This window comes from Battus philenor, unplaced genomic scaffold, assembly GCF_028537555.1.
Source record: "Battus philenor isolate CCGP_79_NKW_IND1 unplaced genomic scaffold, ilBatPhil1.0.hap1 SCAF_10, whole genome shotgun sequence".
In the NCBI taxonomy this organism is placed as follows: Eukaryota; Metazoa; Arthropoda; class Insecta; order Lepidoptera; family Papilionidae; genus Battus; species Battus philenor.
In genome coordinates this window covers 4,720,720-4,740,925 of record NW_027181662.1, presented here as the reverse complement: position 1 = coordinate 4,740,925, position 20,206 = coordinate 4,720,720, and the positions used below count along the sequence as shown (strand labels likewise).

At 31.0% G+C, this 20,206-nt stretch overlaps 3 protein-coding genes across 6 annotated transcripts; all 3 read left to right on the top strand.

The window, feature by feature from the left end:
- Window positions 1-781: 781 nt before the first annotated feature.
- On the top strand, window positions 782-10,485 carry CCT1 (chaperonin containing TCP1 subunit 1). Of its 2 annotated transcripts, XM_068765502.1 has the most exons (11): window positions 782-943; window positions 1,258-1,381; window positions 2,631-2,748; window positions 3,369-3,550; window positions 4,546-4,810; window positions 5,722-5,974; window positions 6,103-6,193; window positions 6,953-7,145; window positions 8,298-8,438; window positions 8,936-9,119; window positions 10,018-10,482. In XM_068765502.1, exons 1-11 carry the CDS (start codon window positions 871-873, stop codon window positions 10,038-10,040), a joined length of 1,647 nt encoding a protein of 548 aa, XP_068621603.1. In that variant the 5' UTR covers window positions 782-870; the 3' UTR covers window positions 10,041-10,482. The 2 variants fall into 2 exon arrangements, with proteins under 2 accessions (XP_068621603.1, XP_068621595.1); XM_068765494.1 differs by having other exon boundaries at window positions 8,936-10,485.
- Window positions 10,486-12,433: 1,948 nt separating this feature from the next.
- On the top strand, window positions 12,434-15,922 carry LOC137924415 (valacyclovir hydrolase-like). Of its 3 annotated transcripts, XM_068767825.1 has the most exons (6): window positions 12,434-12,583; window positions 12,983-12,997; window positions 13,065-13,240; window positions 13,879-14,032; window positions 14,662-14,917; window positions 15,748-15,922. In XM_068767825.1, the coding sequence occupies exons 1-6, from the start codon at window positions 12,517-12,519 to the stop codon at window positions 15,839-15,841; spliced, it is 762 nt and encodes a 253-aa protein (XP_068623926.1). In that variant the 5' UTR covers window positions 12,434-12,516; the 3' UTR covers window positions 15,842-15,922. The 3 variants fall into 3 exon arrangements, with proteins under 3 accessions (XP_068623926.1, XP_068623933.1, XP_068623918.1); XM_068767832.1 differs by lacking the exon at window positions 12,983-12,997; XM_068767817.1 differs by having other exon boundaries at window positions 12,482-12,583; window positions 12,983-13,240.
- A 586-nt stretch (window positions 15,923-16,508) lies between these two features.
- Window positions 16,509-20,198, top strand: LOC137926769 (valacyclovir hydrolase-like). The gene is made up of 5 exons (XM_068770470.1): window positions 16,509-16,601; window positions 17,211-17,468; window positions 18,047-18,200; window positions 19,179-19,434; window positions 20,038-20,198. Exons 1-5 carry the CDS (start codon window positions 16,509-16,511, stop codon window positions 20,129-20,131), a joined length of 855 nt encoding a protein of 284 aa, XP_068626571.1. The 3' UTR covers window positions 20,132-20,198.
- The last annotated feature ends 8 nt before the right edge of the window (window positions 20,199-20,206 follow it).

Below are 20,206 nucleotides of genomic sequence, written 5' to 3'. Positions count from 1 at the left end.
CGGACATCGTGTTGTTATTACCTCCAAAAACGACCAGTCCTAAAAAGAATCCCATAAATCAATTAGTATATATGTAAATTTTCTCATTTATATAGTGTCTGTTATTTAATTTTAGAATCCTTATCGTGAAAGTTCAAAAATATAATAACAGTGTACAAATTCGTAGCATTGTTCCATATCAATTGTTATTTACAATGCAACAAAACTATTATATAAAAGCCGTCATTTAAACATCCATCATACTAAAGACCTTCGCTAATAAAATGAACACTGAACACACCGCTAAATATATATATATTTATGTAGAGAGAAGTTAAACAGATCCTGTGTATTTTCAGACATATTTTAGTTAAAAAATTCATATTTATTGAAATTATTTTATTGGCACTGCATTCAATAATATCTTTCAAGAATATAACTATAAATTTTGGTTTCTTCTCAATATAGGATTCTGTGACTTTAATTCAATCAATTCAAGAGATTATAATTATAATGCTCATTAAATTTAATAAAGATTAAACACATGAAAATATTTTTAGTTACAAAGTTATTTTAAACAATTATTATTTTATATATTTAAATCAATATCCATCAAGTATTTTATCAACCAGAAATACTATTCTCGAATAAAGAATACATTTTCAGTTGAATACTATGAATATTATGCCATTTTCAGATATTGATTCTTTTCGTTGAATAAAAAAGTAAAGATTGTATATTATCTGATCTTAATATAAAAATAACTACTGGCAATAAACAATCTATGTGTCACCATTTTTTAAATACTGCAACATTGTTCCTTATTCTTCGAGAATCAAAAAAGTGTGACGAGCGTTCTTAAGTTAATTTTGTGTTAAAATAACCAAGAAAATGTCTACACTTGCGGCGCCTTTATCGGTTGCAGGGACTAGGTTCTCGGGAGCGCCAGTCCGAACACAAAATGGTAATGATAATTGCTGATAAAACTGCACGAGGTTGATCCCGGTGGATCACATGCACCGCCGCTTATGGTCTAACAAATTACAATAATTTCGGGTATTATAAGGATTTTTCCGAAATTTATACACAATTTTTATGAAAATGCTGTAAATATTCTATAATAAATAAAATTATTCAGCTAAGTCATAATTTTTTTATATTACAAAAGAAGTAACCTATGATAAACTACGATTTTAATTTAAAAAAAAGTATTAATATTCATTATTTCATAGTTTCTTCACATAATTAATAAGTAATTTTTAAATCGTTTTCTTACAGTCATGGCAGCTGCTGCTATTGCCAATATAGTAAAGAGCTCACTTGGACCTGTGGGACTTGATAAAATGATGGTGGATGACATTGGTGATGTTACAGTTACAAATGATGGTGCTACCATTTTAAAGTTAGTGCATTTTTATTAGTACAAACCATACAAAACTTTCAGAGTTTTTATTAAGCCAGAATTGGTCAATGTTCATTGTTCTAAAAAACTTAAGGAATTAGTAATTTAAGCACTAGTCTTGATGTTCAGTGTTGCTAAAAATTTGTATTAGATATGATATATCAAAAATGCTTTAAAATTCACAGAGCATTTCAATTTTTCTCAAGTATCATAAACAAATTTGCTTATAAGGGGACTGTGATCTTTAGAAATTACTAAATGATTTAGCCAAGTGGTATAAGCTGTAAAGAATGTAAAGTACTTATGTACTGTGTTATTTGAAATATTTTTTTTAATTTTGCTATGATTATAAGTGAGATACTTTTGCATTATACCTGTGCACTGCAATAGGCTGCAATTTATCTGGTATTGGGAAAATAACAGGAATTATTTAATAAAGCAAATTATAAGTTCCCCTATTTTCACATACTGTTTTCACCCTTGAGAACAAAATTAACAACTTATTACAAGTTTTTTCCTTTTTCACACCCCATCTGTTGTGGACTTTGCACAAGTTTTCATAAATGGATATAACTGCATCTTCCACAGGCAGCGTCATTAAATGTTACCTATTCAGATACATTGTATTGTACCTACTTTGTGTATTTAAAAATTTAAACCAACAGCCAATGTATTAAACTTGATGATTAATTCCTTGGTCTACCAAGGATCTAACAAGGACTACAAATGGCTCACCTTTGTCTCATACACACTGAAGAAAATCTCATTGGTGGAATCCCAACAGATGAAGCTATGAAAAACTGTGTTAATGCTTAAATGCAAAATAAAAACCACTTAGTTTCAGTGAGAATTCAACACTTTGTTTTGCATTTTTTGTTGATTATTCAAACCACCATTCCTCCATTTTTCCTCCTACTTTAGAATTCCTAAAGATTAAGTACAAACTAAATTTTTAAACTAAAAGTTATAGTTAAAGTACATAATTTTTTAATAATTATATTATCACAAAATATCTCATATGCATCACATTGTACAATTTCTGAAATGTTTCGCAAAAATTGCTTCATAAATTATGAGGTTATGATGATTTTAGCATATGTCCTAAATATTTCTTAGCAGTCCTTAATATGTTAATAGTACAATCTCCTTTATATTATGCAAGTGTAATAGTTTAAATGTGAAAGAATTTGAGCTGTTTTCTAAAATCATGCATCTGCACCATAAAGCTAATAGTATTGCTAATTTTCAGAATGTTGGAAGTTGAGCATCCAGCTGCTAAAGTATTGGTAGAACTGGCTCAACTCCAGGATGAAGAAGTTGGCGATGGCACCACCACAGTCGTTATCATAGCTGCAGAGTTACTTAAGGTAATATTTTGTGTTTCCAATGTGTATCATCAATGAAGACATTTTCTTATCCCTATTATTCTTTCAATACCACATGTTCTATCCAATCTTTCACTAGTGTTTAAGATCTAGTTAGCTAATTATGTAAAATATGTACATCCTGCAATTACCAATTGTTCAAAAAGGGTGGGATGTGTGTCTTAGTAGATGAATAAAGCTATTATGTAAATAAAGAGAAAAATCTCTCAAACTGTTAATAATACATGCATTGTGTTTTAAAAGGATCCCTACATGCAATAAATATTAATATTATGGCTCGGTTAATCTTATATATTTATATTACACACATGTGTAGGTTGAATAAGTTATAATGTAATGTAATAATGTATGTAACAATTTTCAAAGGTAAAACTTAACTTGAATTATGACCAAAATTTGTAACTTTTTCATAAAAAAAATTGTAATTGTATTAAAAAAACAGACTATTTAATTATTTTTGCTATAATATAAATCATTAAAAATCAAAATTATTGATATTTATGTAATATAATATAAAAGATACATTTTTTCAGTATATCTGTATCAATATAATCCTTACCTATAATTAGTAAGAGTTTTCAGTAATAAATGATTCCTTTCAGAATGCTGATGAGTTAGTAAAGAATAAAATTCACCCCACAAGTGTCATCTCGGGCTACAGGCTGGCTTGTAAGGAAGCTGTCAAATATATACAAGATAATCTCACAGTCAATGTTGAAACTCTTGGCAGAGCATCCATCATCAATGTTGCTAAAACAGCCATGTCTTCAAAACTTATTGGAGCGTATCCTTTTTAACCCTATTTTCGAGTTAAATAAATTATTGATATGGGTGTATATCTGTTTACCAAGACAACAATTCTCAACATGCTGTTATCTTAATGGTAAATATGAAACTATGGAACAAATGTTTATTCTTTCTAATAGGCAACACTAGGCATCTTCAAAAAGTTGGACATTTCTGTAATGATTTTATATCATCAAGTTCTAAATGTTGTTTTTGTTGAGAAAAACTGAGAAAAAACAAACTGAGTGATTAAATATAAATGTAGTTGTTTGTAAATATAGGAACAGCAATTATTATTTTACTGTGTCACTAATCTGTAATGGAACACTCAAGTGTTTTAAATTTTTTTTATATGAAAAGGGAAAAGATGCATCCATACAGTTTACTAAGAAAAATGAGCTAGGTGTGGGCTTCTCAAACGTCAATAAAACAATAAAATTTTAATGATTCATTTAAATTTAATAATGATCTAATGATCAAATTTGTGTTGTATACACAGATACTAACTAGTACTGCTGGCCTTAGTATTTTTACACTTTGCTGTATTTTTAAAAAAACTTAATCAACTTTTATGTTCCAGTATGAAATAGATAAATTATTTCCATGTGAGACGTCTCTATGTTTTTTCTTTATTAATTAAATCATTTATATTAATATCCACTTTGGATCATTCACAGAATTAATAATAATTGAGAAAACTAATATACATTTCTAAAACGGTTCCATTAGCAACCTGATCTGAGAAAAGCCCATGACACTTTAAAATAGTTAAGAATGTAATGTAATAAAGTTAAATATGATTATTTGTTTAGTAACGTTCTTACATTTAATTCATGATAATTCAGTTATTACTTGTAATTTATTGAGCTTAGTGATGCATATTACATTATGATTTTTTATTAAGGTTAGGTCAAGTAAAAACATTACCTCATTTGACTTGTATATTTGACTTCATGACTTAAAATCAACTAAATTCCTTAATATAACTAATAGTGATGCGGACTTCTTTGCTGAGGTGATAGTAGATGCAGCACAAGCGATAAAAACAACAGATGCAAAAGGCAATGCTCTGTATCCAATAAAAGCTGTAAATGTTCTCAAGGCCCATGGTCGTAGTGCCCGGGAGAGTGTTCTGGTTAAGGGATATGCTCTGAACTGCACTGTAGCCTCTCAAGCTATGCCCAAAAAGATTGTTAACGCTAAAATTGCCTGCCTTGACTTTTCTCTCCAAAAGACTAAAATGAAGCTTGGAGTTCAGGTATGTAATTTAAAAACAGCATATTATATTTTTTAAACAGACTATTATATTTTTTTATTAATATATATGTATTATAGTGTAGATATAGTACTGATATTGAGGAGTAACAGAACAAAACAATAGTTCCATGATGTCTAACTTTCATAAAAGGTCATAAAGGGGCTACTTTGTGTTTGTGCAATAAAAATAATATGGGTTCTTAGTTGTTGTTAATGTTAAGTTAACTGTAATATCTTATTGAATATGATTTATTATTTTTCTTTTATTTTATATTGTGTTTCTATTTTAATGCAAAAAATAGCAATATGTTCTGATCAGATCTGATGAAAATAGAATCATCTATACCAAACTTTTCAGAAATATGTTTAATTTTAAATCTAAATTATGATGTTACCAGAAATGTATCATGTTTTCTTTATTAATATTTTTAAACATTGAAAAATTATGATTTAAATTGAACTTTCAACTACAGATGCTATTTGGCAATAAGCAATTTTTAAATTGCACCGTCCTAATGGGAGACTAATTTTCTGGTATTCTGTTGAATGTCAGTGCTAAAACAAAACATTCCACTTTTTTTACAAAAAGTAGAAAATGTTTTGTTCTGTTACTCCTCTATCAAATGTGCTACATGTGTGAAAGTGTAAGTTACTATGAATGTTATTGGATTTTATCAATATTATTTTAACCAGATGAACTTGGTGATGACCTTGGAGATTTTCATATTTCAATTTTCTTCATACATGTTATAATACTATAAATTGATATTGTATTTTTGATGTAATGTATTTGAAACCAAAAATTATGTATATATAAATAAAATTTGTAGTTTACTATAATTTGTTGTAAATATTTGTCTTAATTTCAATTAATGTTCAACTTAGGTAATTGAATTAAAATTATGTATTCAGGTTCTGGTCACTGACCCCGAGAAATTAGACGCAATCCGCGCGCGCGAGCTTGACATCACCAAGGAGCGCCTCAACAAAATCCTCAACACTGGAGTCAACGTGATCCTATGCACTGGCGGCATCGATGACTTGTGCCTCAAGTATTTCGTGGAGGCTGGCGCCATGGGTGTCAGGAGATGCAAAAAGGCCGACCTGAAGAGAATTGCCAAGGCCACAGGAGCCACATACTTAACTTCTTTGACTAATATGGATGGTTAGTTAACCCTGAAACATTTGTTTTTACTAATTAGCGGATACAAAAATATTCTTTTAAACAGGTATTTTTTTACCTAAGAATAAATATTTCCAATGAATGTCTAATGTATGTTTATTCAATTACAGGTGAAGAAGTTTTTGAGCCAAGCATGATTGGGGAAGCTGCAGAAGTTGTTCAGGAAGAAATATGTGATGACCAATTGATTTTAATTAAGGGGTATGTAATAATTAACCAAAGCAATAATATATACATAAATAGAATTAATTAAGAAGTCTGTCTTGAGAAGTATATGGATAGTAGGATGACAAGCCTCTGTCATCAAAGAAGACCGTGTGATATTAATTGGCAGATGTAGTATAACCCTTTTTCTGTACCAGTAACAAAGAGGTATCCTATGAAGGATTTTACTGCTGAAAAAAACTGAGGACTTAAAATTTAAAAGACCTACAGCCATTTAAATTTTTCACTGTAGATATATTAAAACATGTTCTAAAATTTTAAAAATGTGTTGAAATGAAACTTCAAATATTTCCCGAAAAAAATATACAAAACAAGTAATAATAAAATCCATATCACATGTATTTATAAATTAAATAATTCATTTTTGTGACAAAAAAAAGTGAAATTATGTACAGTTAAAAACACAAACATATTAATTTCTACTACCATTTTAGTCCAAAATGCTTACTTTAATAATTACATCAACAACTTCTTGTCCTTAATTGTATTTTGTTGCGGTTTTTATAAGTTTTTATAACGGTCAAAATTATAATTAAAAAAAAAATTGTAGGGATTCGTGTCAGAACAAAAAAATCGTGTAAAAAGGTATATTTTTTCTTTAAGGTGGTTCACCAATAAGCCTTTTTAAATATCAAAAAGTACATGGCATGAACAAAGATCAACTCTGTTATTTATGGACCATAAGCTCTCTGTATCAATACAATACTACAAAGCTGACAACAATCGTTTTTCCAGGCCATCGGCACGAACGGCTGCGTCGATTATTCTTCGTGGCCCGACGGACGCCTACTGTGACGAGATGGAGCGGTCGGCGCATGACGCGCTGTGTGCGGTGCGGCGCGTGCTGGAGTCTGGCCGTGTGGTCCCCGGCGGCGGCGCTGTGGACGCCGCCCTCTCTATCTACTTGGACAACTTTGCGACCACTCTTGTAAGTTATTATATTATGCTAACAATGCAGCTCTTAGTTATTTCATATTAATTATAATGAACGAAATAATGAGACGATGTGGGAAACATATTGTTAACATGTTAATAATATTTTATTAACATGTTAATAATATGTTCCCCACATCGTCTGCCCAATTTACAGTTCTTAGCTCTGTTTGTTTCCATGCACCCAAATAATGTATTGTTGAACCAACAAGAAATAATTGATCAATACTCTTCACTTTGACTAAAATTTAACTAATAATAATTCTTACTCATATTACTAAATTTATATCAACATCATTCTAGCATTCTAAACTGCTTTACATAACCCCTTTTATTGTTCACCATCTTTGTACACTTTTAAAAGTTTTAACATATATTTTTCCCCAAGTTCCTACATGTTTATAAGACAATTTAACCAAGTTACAAAACTATAAAACTTTAAATCAATTATGTCTTTAAAGAAATTTGATACACTTTTTTATGTATTTATTAAAAAGACTTTTTATACTTTTATTTTAAAATTGTATCATACTTCGTAAGCTAAGAAATCTTAAAATTCAAAGCTATCTATATCTTATACATATATAAGAAACTTTATGGATTCTTAGTTATTGTATCAAACTCACTACATACTAGATACTGCTTTTTTAACAAAATAACTCTATGGCGACACACACCTACCAACATTCCTAAATTATCTTACATTAATAAACACTTGTCAAAATACCCTCACTACTTCTTCCATTCTTCTTTTCAGCCGATAGGCGCCATTGCAAAGTATAGGCCTCACTCAAAGATCACCACGACTGATCTTGCGCTACCTGCATCCTGCTGCTTTCCGCGACCTTAACTATGTCGTCGATCCACTTAGTGGGAGGGGGGCCTACCCACGCCGCGTTTACCGGCTCATGGACGCCACTAGATAACCTTTCAGTTTCAATGACCGTTTGTTCCATAACCGATGTGTCGGCCGATGAAGTAAGATATCTTGTTCACCCACTGCCACTTCAGACGAGCAATTCATTGATGACCTTGGTTCTTTTGCGGATCTCCCTACCCTTACTAAGCTTCATAACTCTAATGATTAGTAACACGTGTAAACTTTAAAGTAGAAAAGCACAGAATTACCATCACATTTACATTATAGAGCTCAAGGGAACAACTTGCGATTGCCGCTTTCGCGCAATCTCTGCTGGTGATTCCGAAGACGCTGGCCGTCAACGCGGCGCGGGACGCCACCGACCTGGTTGCTAAACTCAGGGCTTATCACAACTCATCACAGACAAAGGTTAGTTGGTTATATATCTTATTGACTAAAACAAATTTAAAATTAGATCTAGCAGTGTTGACCAGGGAGTAAGCTTTTATCAGATATACTCGATTACAGTGGGCAATTAATAAATTTTATACATATTGTTACAATGATTACATAGCTCATCTTAGTGCAATATGAGACAGTTTTGTAAGTGCAACACCACATTTGCAATCATTTTTTGACACAAAGAGTTATTTTCTTTACCCTAATAATTTTGTTATATAGCTATGACGTTCAAAGGCAGCAGTCTTCCATGACGGAAGTAAACAAGGATACATGCCAATATTTGCTAAGAACCGAAGAATCAGAGAAACTGTTAACACGAAAGTAATTTACTCAATTGTGGGAAATTACTCAATTATTGATGTTAGATTATCTAAATGCTCTTTAATTACACTATTACCTCGTTCTAAAATTTGGGCTTGCTACAATTCCCCATGAATTTACATAATTATATTTCTTATACACAGGTAGAGCATGCAAACTTAAAATGGGTAGGTCTAGACCTTACAGAAGGTACACTGCGTGACAACCTTGCGGCTGGTGTGTTGGAGCCAGCGATATCCAAGATCAAGGCATTGAAGTTCGCCACAGAAGCAGCAATCACTATCCTCCGTATAGATGACATGATCAAGCTGGACCCCGAGCCTAAGAGTAAGAGCTACGAAGATGCTTGCAACGCCGGGGAGCTGGATTAAAAGTGAACTGCTCTTGTTTGTGTTCGTCATCTAGAATGATAGTTCAGTTAACGCTTACCGCTTCTCTGTACTTCAAATAAGTTTTCGTTTATTTTAAACTTTCTCAAAGTCACAAGGTTTATTTAGTTTGAAATAACAACAAAAGAAGCACAAGCCACTGTTGGAATATTGCAAATGTATTTGTAATGTAATTCAATTACTTTTCTTTTAACTTCTTTAAAAAAATACAATTAACTTTCATACTAGAAAAAGAAACTAAGCTCACTCTAAAGTACATTATGTAAATGTACAAGTTAACATAAAGGATATTTTTCCTTCGCAAATTAAATTTTATAAAGTTTTAAATTGAAACCTATGTATATGTCTACCAAAGTCATTGCAAGATCATCACACTTTAAATAAAACTTTCTGGATTCTGCTTACACTTCAGTGTTGTTTTGTATGTTGAAGCTAAAATCTGTGTTGTAATTTTTCAGTCCATATAAATAAAGTTAATGTGGTCTTAAAGTTTTTCTTTTAAAACTAAGAATGCATGATGAAACTTCAATGGAGTTCTTTATTTGTAATGTCTAATGTATGAATGTTGTTTCGTATATACATTCATATTACGTTTTGTAAATTTGTAGAAAGGCACATATTACTATTTTTATTATAAAATTTACAGACATCCTTATAACTTTAGCCATGAATTCCATATTGTGATCATAATAATTTTAACAATATGAAAATTATGGTAACTTGTACTATTGTATCGTGAACTTGTCTGTTATGCTTTACATGTATGAAGACTTTGGAATTGGGTTCTATTACTACACATTTAATTTGTATGTTATAAATATAACAAATGATTGCAGGGCATGACAGAGAAGATTACTAATCCTCCCACCAGGAAAAGAAAGTAAATTATTTATAACATAAATACTAGATATTATGGCATTAGAATTGTTAAAGGTAAGAAACAGAATAGCAGGTATAAAAGTTCTAACCTTACATTACTCCACCTACTACAATTGAATATCTTTGTGTCAATGAACACAAATAGGCATTCATTCACAATATTTGATAGTTTAAATAATTTCGAAGCCTAAGACTAAAGACACTTATTATAAGTTTGGAAACATGAACAGTATTTTATAATATAAGCCAAACAATGTCATACTTAATCTAGCCTGCAGTATCATAGCAACAAAATTATTTTGAGTGACCAATGTAATATTCCATTTGAGGAGTAAATTGTTTTAACCAGTGAGGTTTCTTTGCTTTTAATACTAAATACTAGAGTGTAAATCGCTAGGACGCTCTGTCATCTATATTGATAATAAAAATAATTTTTAATATTAGTGCTGTGTTTTTATTCTCAACCATTAACTTGACAATTTAAATGGCCGAGCATTCAACTCGTATATAGCCTTCATCTTTGTCTCCTTTCACTAGGGTTTGTCGGCCACCGAAATTTTACATTGCGTCGATTTCTTTTATGTCAATGATAAATCGATTTACGTAATAATATGTAATTAGTCAAAATTTCGAAGATGTATATCAGAATTTCTAGTAGATAAAAATTAGTCTGTCCACCCGACGTCGTCGAAGACGCCGGATGTAAGCCATTTTACAACGAACCTATTGGAAATTCTGAAAGAAGCCTATGTCTAGTAATAATCTTCATACGGCTGAAATAGTGTTGAAAAATTGCTGAGGAAAATATTATAAATTAAGGTTGTTAAATAACAATGTCATAATTTCGTCAGTTTTTTAAATTTTCTTTGCAGTAAATTTAAATGCAACACTGCTGCCGTCAATCATCATTGTCAAGTTTTCAGCAAGATGCGTCATTACTTTGTATTTGAGGGCCATTAAAAGTAGACATACAGTACCCGGCGATAAATATTGCACATCGACCTTAGGAAAGAGACAATCGGCTAATTTCGGCTTCGTAGAGCACTATCTCTGTCCCACACTACCTATGTGACGTTTTGTCAGTCGATGTATTTCATGCGACAGAGATAGCACTACGGAGTCAAAATTAGCCGATTGTCTTTTTCCTAAGGTCGATGTACAATATTTATCGCCGGGTACTGTACATTTGTGTTTTGATTAAGCATTATTTCGAAACCAAGGTAAGAATAAATACAATGATAACTGGGTGCCATCAACATCAATGGTTAAGAAGTAGTTTACTAAGTTCCGAAATGGTATACCAAATAGGTGACGCCATGCGTTCAGGTATCATCACTCCTGAAGTTATCAATAAAATTCATTGTATAATGTTGGACGATCGAATGAAAATATGAAAAGTGGCCGTGGCTATAGGTATATCAACTCAGGATTTCATGAAATATTACAAAAATATTTGCACATAAAAAGGTATCCGCGATTGTTCACGCTCGACCAGAAACGCCACCGTATATGTAACCAATTCAAAGAAGTGTTTAACGATGTTCAACCGCAATCTAAACGAATTATTTCGCCATGGTATAACCGTAAATAAAAGACATCTTTCATAACACCCCAGAGACTAAAGAACAACCAATACAGTAAATTTCTTCAGCGTCAGTGTAGCCACAGTTTTTTGTAACGCACGCAGTGTAATCTATGTGAGATTACTCAGAGAAAGGTAGAATGATCACGGGTCAATACTATTCAGAGTTTTAAGCAAATTCGGTTTTGACTGAAAGTAAAAACGACTACATTCAGCGAAAAAAGGGCTATTCCACAACAACACCGTGCATGTTGCACACTTTTGTAATCTCTATAGCAAAGACCTATATAGGAAAAGTAGACTACAAACTGATATCCTATCAGGGAAATGCTCCAGATTTAGTCTCCTCCAACTACTTTATTTTTCCAAGCCATGACTACTTAGTTAGTAAAAGATTCGGGTCGAATGATGTAGTCATAACCAAAATAAAGGCCTGTTTTAATGGCCTTAAGATAGTTTATTATTTGAAAGGAATAAAAAATTAGAAAGACGCTGAACTAAATTTTTTCATCTAAAAAGCAATTAAGTTGAAAAATAAAACGCTTATTTGCCAATAAAAAAGTTAGTCAAACAGCCCCCATATTATTGTCAACATTTATAAATTATACCTCTACCACCACAATTATAAACTATACATTTTCTCTGGTATATTTAAAGCTAAACCAAAGTAATTTATTATCAACCGGGTATTATATGTTACAAAAAATAGGCAAATTGTAATTTACCTTGCGAGATGTAAATATTTCTGTTGACATATGATTATATATGACAACTGAGATAATAAATGTCAAATGTCAAAATTCTTAACTTGTATTTTCGTAAGATTTTTTATTCGTTAGTTTTTTAATATGCTATTATGTATAAGTAGAAAAATATGTTTTTCAAAAGTTACTTCTACAAGAGTTTGTACCGGCTTATTATCCACAATGGCTTCACCAAGGGTGGGTAAAAAATGTTCAACATCTATTTTTGTTTGCAATTTTAAATAGCCGACTTGTACTTTGAGTTTTAACTTAAATATACTACTAATACTCTAATTCGTAATATAAGCTTACCTTTTTAAAAATATTCTGGTATTGAATTAATATTTATATTTTATGCTTTGTAAATAGTTACAAATAATTACGAATGAAATATTTAATTTGTTTTTTCTGTGTGAATAATTCTCTATAAATCTTGCTATAATTTCGAAAGCTCATTATTGTTCATTAGTATGAACAATGAGCCAATTACAAATCAATGCCTCAATGTCTATAATTAGTGTACCTGTTATAAAACATAAATTCACATTATAGAAATAGTTTAAATTTTGTCCATTCTGATGTGAAATATATTTTCAGGAAGAAATCATCAAAGTAGGAAAATATAACATTAACTATGTCCAAGTGGGAACTGGTCCTCACCATGTCTTTTGTATGCCAGGTGCTCTAGGGACAATATGGACTGATTTTAAAGCCCAGGTTGATGGACTGAATAGAGAACAGTTTACTATAGTAGCATGGGATCCTATAGGTTATGGAAAAAGCAGACCGCCTGACAAAGTGTTTACTCCAGATTTTTTTGAAAAAGATGCAGATGTTGCTTTCGAGTTTTTGAAGGTATTAAACTTGTTATAATTTTTTTATAAAGGCTATTATTACACCAAAGCATTAAGATTAAACAGTGTTATGATGAAAGATTGAATAATCATATGTATATTTGTTTAAAGTGAGTTATAAATAAATTCAATAAAAATTATATTTATTACAAAATATAATTTTCTGCCACCAAAATTCTTTTTTTTGTTAGGTTTGTCTCTGTGCATTATGGGTGTGGCTAATAGTAACATTTTATCAATAATAAAGAAATAATCGTAAACATAGTTTTACTATATATTTTTTCTTAAAATTAGAACAAATAATTTCCAAATACATTTATTATGAATATATTCTAAATTAGAGTAATATTGTATTTGGCTCAGGCTGTGCTAAATAAATTTCTTGAATTTCCAAAGAGATAAATTTGACCTCATTGTTCGGCAATTCCTTATTAAAATCATATACATTGACCCATGAATGAATGAGACACTTTATGGAGCCTAATAGCAGATACAACAAACTTATTTTTTATTCCCTAGATTACATTAATGGATATTACTATTTAGGTATATAAATTTTACAAAAATTTACAAGTCATATATATTTTTTTATTTTGTTATACTATAAAATTATGTATGTTATGTATACTCTTTTTATAGCTACTAAAAATTCCAAAATTTTCGATATTGGGTTGGAGTGATGGTGGAATTACAGCTATGATCCTTACCGCCAAGTACCCCAGTGTGGTTAACAAACTTGTTATTTGGGGAAGTAACTCATTTATTTTGCCACATGAGGTTGAAAATTTAAAAAGTGAGTTTTGTTATATGACTTCATTAATCAGTGATGTGAAGGTAGACATACTTAAAATATATTTTTATAATTTATGTAATATAATACATGTAGGTATAGAGCAGTGTTTTCTAACCTTTTTTGTGCCATGTCCTAATTAATCCTTTTTAAGTGCGTCTTATGTAAAATATAATTTTTATATAAAAGCGAAAGGGTTAAAAGAAAGTCTAGTTTATTTTCAAATTGCTGTTATTGATACAACTGTCTCTGCTGTAAAATATGAGCCCCATGTTGAGAAACACAGTGTAGAGTGTCTGTTTTTTATGTAGGCTGAAGTCTTTTTACTTATAGTTTACAGTTCCAGCAGATTGGAATTTCCACAGTGCTGAAGCACTTTACCTAAAACTTGTTTTGGTCAGTTTCTCTCAGGAACCTCGTCATGGGGTTTTACATTTACTTCACTATTGGTTTGGGACACTTAGCCATGGTTCCTTTGTATTACAGGATGCAAGGGCTCATTTAATATTCCAAACCAAGGGAGCCCATGAGACCCACCTCTATCAAATTCTATAACGATCATAAGGCACTATAATGATGTTCATTTGTTCATTAATATTATTTATTATTAATAATTCTTCATGTGTTGCCAGAGATAAAGGATGTTAAGTCATGGTCAAACAAAATGAGACAACCAATGATTGATGTATATGGTGAAGAGAAATTTGCTAAATATTGGTCAGACTGGGTTGATGGAATGGTGTTTATATCAGAAACCAAGAATGGCAACATATGTTCTGAATTGATTAAAAACATTACTTGTCCAACATTCATATTGCACGGAGAGAAGGACCCACTGGTTGACAATGTCCATGTATCTCATTTACACACGAATATTGAAAGCTCAAGGTAATCACATTTATAGTTATCAACACAGCTTGATAGTTTTTTACACTTGAAGAAACCACAAATAAGAGAGTCATTCATATGCATATCTAAAGCTTAAGTGTTGGTTAATTTTATATCTCATTTTCATCTGAAATTTAAAAATTACATGGATAACTAATAATTGTATGTTCAATAGTAGAAATTTCCGAAATAGTTTCTTTCCTTAAAAGCAAAAAATTATGAAAGCCTTTTCCATAGTTTTCTAGTATTAAACTTGTTTATGTATATAATTATCCAAACGTCCAATATCTTCTTATATCTATGTGAAGTGGCCTATTAAAATTGTATTTTTAGCTAAAACTCATAAACCCTGTTCAAAATGTTAACTACATATACAGAGAGATTATAAGTGATAGGTGTAAAAGCTTTAAATGAGTATAAGTAAACCATTTAATCTCAATCAATGTACACTAGACCCACAAAAATCTATGGTTTCAGAAATAATAATATAATGAAAATATAGTAAGAATAAGTGTTTTCTATATTCGAACTACAACATATTAAAATTTAATATTGTTTACATCTGTCCCTTTGTCCTTGTGACTGCTGTGCCAGAAGGTTTTATACAGGGTGATTGGGAATAGGTGTGAAAGCTTTTTGCTGACAAATAACTTATTCATCTCTTTATAGCTTTTGCACCTATTAAACAAACACTATATAGTTATAAGAAATCACCACTGATTATATTTAGGTTGTAGTAATATATCTACTAGATAATTAAATTTCCTCTTCTTTTGAATAAAAGTGTATTAAACTACAAGTTAAAGTACAAGTAAACATTATGTTTCCAGGGTCCATTTGTATCCAGATGGCAAACACAATATACACATACGATATGCTGAAGATTTCAATAAGAAGGTTCAAGAATTTCTGCTACTACCTTAAAACTGAGATTCATTGGAATGACGTAATATTTATATTAAATGATAATATATGTATAAGGGTTTGAATTAAATCACAAAATTAACAAACTTCGTGTTATTTTCATTAACTCCTTATAAATATGTTTAATTTTTAGAATAAAACGATTTATATTTGATAACACGCTATTTAAATCAAATGACTCTTATATATACATACTATACAAGTTTAAACTCTTCTGGGGATACCGACAAGGGTTGCCTGTTTCGATCTGATATGAGGCGGTCGAATTGTTCTGTCGCATAAATTGTATCGGGTTACCTGTGCTATTTCAATACAGTTAAAACAAAGAAATATGGTAATTACAAAAATATCTTAAAATGCTCTGAAATGCACTTCACTTTTATTAAATAAACCTTTTGTAATTTAATTAAATAAAATATAACATAATTGAAAGGAGTTTGAGACATCTAACAGGAATGAATCTTCCACTGTTGTGATAGAACATTTAAATAAAATGTAGCGACTGAGGGTTAACGATATATATTTAATATATCTATCGTGACTATATAATTACATTTCTGAGATATAGTTATAATATAGTTTCTCGTTAGCTGATAATAAGATCAAATGTCAAAATAGACAAGTCGTATTTTCAAAAGATTTCACATTTAACTAGTATATAGTTAAAATGTTATTAAGTCAAAGTATAAAAATATTATCCACAAAACTCCGATCTATAAATATTTGTAAAAGTTTCTTATCTGCAAATTCTGCACCAAAGGTTAGTAAAACAAAATTTTCCATATCTTACAGTTATTATTACTTTAATTAAACATGTCAGTAGCGTTTGTTAGGAAATTATTTAAGAATCTTTTGTAAGCCTGATAATTAACGAAAAGACTACAACGACAACGAAAGTTAGTGTATGTAATGCTTATCGGTTTTTCTTGTTTTTTTTTTGTGGATTTAAAGATTAAAGCCAACTCCGACGCAAAATTAGCGCAATGTTATCTAATAGCGGGTACCAGCCTATTGTGTATACTTATGATTTTGGCTGTTGCTTGAAATAGATGGAATTCTTGCTTTTTAAATAGAATTTAACTTTTAATGAACTACTTAACAAAACCTTTGACAAATCCCACATTTTCAAGCGTAATCTGTTATTACGTTGGTATTAGCATTTCAACCTCTACGTAACAAATTATGAAAAGCGTATTATTTATCTTTAAATGAAAAATCTACTAACCCCTTCGTTTTGATTGTCATTATGTACCATAAAATAACAGCCTAATCCTCTTTCTTTTCTTACGTATCAATGCAGTTCTAACGAGAAAAAAAAAACGCTGTTTAATCCTGTAAAAGAATGTAATAAAAATAAATTATTTTCCAGGAACAAACAATCAAAGTAGGAAAATACAACATTAACTATGTCCAAGTTGGAACCGGTCGTCACCATGTATTTTGTATGCCAGGTGCCCTGGGGACGATATGGACACATTCTAAACCCCAAGTTGAAGGACTGAATAGAGAATTATTTACTATAGTAGCTTGGGATCCTGTTGGTTACGGAAAAAGCAGACCGCCCGACAAAGAGTTTACTCGGGATTTTTTCGAGAAAGATGCAGATATTGCTTATGAGTTTTTGAAGGTGCTACACGTGTTATAATTATTTTATAAATTCTGTAATTATATTTATGTATTTAGATTTAACAGTGCTATGACCATAGATTGGATAATCGGAAGAATATTTTACAAAAGCTACTTTCTATCAAAAAGAAAACGAGTTCACCCGTAACAATTTTTTTTTTAAAAATAATTAAAAATATTAAGAAAAACTTATTTAGTTACTGACAGATAAAAATATCTCCGAATTTTACTAGAATTCAACAAGGTGTAGTTGGTTTACTCTGTCCAATTTACAAAATGATTTTCCAAAGCCCTTTCCACAATACCTTAACACTTCATGTTTAGAAAAATATGCATTCAAATGTTAAAAATTTGATAAAGGCGAGTATATATATAGAATAATACAGAAGATCTATTTCTGACAGTTGATTCTTTAGTTCTACTGTGCACTCTGTGTATGCCTCCTTTTAATAATAGACGTTGTTGATTTTCAAAAACAGCTCTTCTCGCATTTACGAATATTATTTTCCAAATATCTATTGACACACTTTTTTATTTTTATTCTACATTGTTACTTATACATATATATTTTGTTTATAGCTACTAAAAATTCCAAAATTTTCAATATTGGGTTGGAGTGATGGTGGAACTTCAGCTATGATCCTTACCGCCAAGTTTCCTGATATAGTCAACAAGCTTGTTATTTGGGGCAGCAACTCATTTATTTTGCCACATGAGGTTGAAGTTATAAGACGTAAGTGTAAATACATCCTTACAAATTATGCAGTGTGGTATAATAAATTAGCCTATTATCTGGTTAAGGCTCTAAGGTCCCTTTTTTGGGATGGATAGACGTAAAAGTTTGCGGTAAAGATATAGGAGAAGAGTATTTCCTCTATCCTAACCGCAATGAAACAATGTTGCGTGATGAAGCAAACTTCATGGCTGTTCCATACTTAATGCTTGCATTGAAAATATAATACATGAACATTGGGGTTTCAGTAGTCGAGCGGCGTATCAAATGGCACGCCATTTGTTACGGCAACGTTTATCTAAGCGCACTGTCCTTTTGCGGTGGCGTCCTCTTGAAATACGTCGACCGTTGCTGCTGCGTTCTTGATGGCATGTCGCACATCAAACCAGGCGGTTGTTCAAAGCAAACTTCGAATAAAGCGTGCTAAAAGTCTGAACTTGCGGGTTAACACTGCGATCGGTGGGTATCTGCTAGTGCGATAGCTACATTGCCATTTACAATTTCAAGAAGATTAAAAGAAGTAGTAAAAAAATCACCTCCTGTTGTCCCTTGGGCCTAGGCTTTCGCCGTTATATAATGTGTTTTTTCCAAACTAAGAGGCCGTCATCTCCTTAGGTTGTTTGGGCGGGCGCTCTATGTAATGTGACTCAGTGCAAGGGTCCCGAGAAGACACCAAGAGTGTGCTTACACTTGTATTCCTATTCTATGACACCAAGGCGTTGGAATTGATGATGTAAAAGTGACCCCAAAAAACCCGTGTGTTTATTTTAGTCTGTGTGCAGTTCGGAGCACGTTCAGAACCCTCGTAACTTTAAATTGAAGGAAGCTATTATAAGGCAGCTCTATCTGATCCTACTACCAAGCTACGTCATAAATTTTTTTATTTATCCTTAACAAAATTTATATTTATAGCAACTACTTAAAGGTAAATCATGTGTATTAACGTCTTATTAATATAATTGTTTGTGGTATTGCCAGAAATAAGAGATGTTAAAGCATGGTCAAATAACATGCGACAACCAATGATTAAAGTATACGGCGAAGAGAAATTTACTAAATATTGGACGGAGTGGGTTGATGGAATCGAGGCAATAGCTCTAACTGACAACGGCAACATATGTTCTGAATTGGTCAAGAACATTACTTGTCCCACGTTTATACTGCACGGCGAGAAGGACCGGCTGGTTGACTATGTTCATTTATCATATTTACATAAGAATATCAAAGGATCGAGGTAATATATTTTTTAGTTAACGACAATTATTTTTTTTTTCATGTCTGCGATGAACGAGAAAAATTTTAAATTCTAAATATCAGTCTTCAATTGATAGTCATTTAAAATAAGTAGGATATCACAATTCTCTCCTAAAATAAAAACACTACTAGTTTTTTACTTTCATTTTAAAATGTTAATATTGCAACATCCGTAACTATGTAGTAATTAAATAATATAAAGTAATATATATAATTATGAAAAAAGAAAATTTTATCGTTAGGGATATTTGTCTTATATTATTTTATCAGCTATAGAGGGCGCTATCCTCTTTGAGATCAAATAAAAAATAAGGAGTCTAGGAATACTAACGAAAGTAATTGAAATAGCAGAGCGAATTGGTAAATTGAAGTGGCACTGGGCAAGCCAAATAAGGCCTAATGTGCAGACTTTGTAATTTGTCATTAGACTGAAAACAGACGGGATCCTCTTGAAAATCTTTGACTGAAGTCTATGTCCAGAACATTCTATCGCTGAAATGATGATGTATCATGTATTAAAATGATTATACTATTTTTTATGTCTACTGTATTTATAAAAGTAATTTTTTTTCTTTGTTTTTAGGGTCCATTTGTATCCAAATGGCAAACACAACATACATATACAATACGCCGAAGATTTCAATAAAAGAGTTCAAGAATTTCTGCTACAACCTTAAATCATTATTTTACATAACCTTTAAATTAGGGTTTTGTTATATTTTATAATTTATATATGAGGTTAAACAAAAAAA

Bases quoted from the DNA above. Each gene is read 5' to 3' on its own strand.
- CCT1 (XM_068765494.1), top strand. From the start codon at position 871: ATGTCTACACTTGCGGCGCCTTTATCGGTTGCAGGGACTAGGTTCTCG. The intron at 6,194-6,952 runs GTATGTAATAAT...TCGTTTTTCCAG, and splicing joins CAATTGATTTTAATTAAGGG to GCCATCGGCACGAACGGCTG. The intron at 8,439-8,935 runs GTTAGTTGGTTA...TCTTATACACAG, and splicing joins ACAACTCATCACAGACAAAG to GTAGAGCATGCAAACTTAAA.
- LOC137926769 (XM_068770470.1), top strand. From the start codon at position 16,509: ATGTTATTAAGTCAAAGTATAAAAATATTATCCACAAAACTCCGATCT. The intron at 18,201-19,178 runs GTAAGTGTAAAT...TGGTATTGCCAG, and splicing joins TGAGGTTGAAGTTATAAGAC to AAATAAGAGATGTTAAAGCA. The intron at 19,435-20,037 runs GTAATATATTTT...CTTTGTTTTTAG, and splicing joins AAGAATATCAAAGGATCGAG to GGTCCATTTGTATCCAAATG.
- LOC137924415 (XM_068767817.1), top strand. From the start codon at position 12,491: ATGCTATTATGTATAAGTAGAAAAATATGTTTTTCAAAAGTTACTTCT. The intron at 14,033-14,661 runs GTGAGTTTTGTT...ATGTGTTGCCAG, and splicing joins TGAGGTTGAAAATTTAAAAA to AGATAAAGGATGTTAAGTCA. The intron at 14,918-15,747 runs GTAATCACATTT...TTATGTTTCCAG, and splicing joins ACGAATATTGAAAGCTCAAG to GGTCCATTTGTATCCAGATG.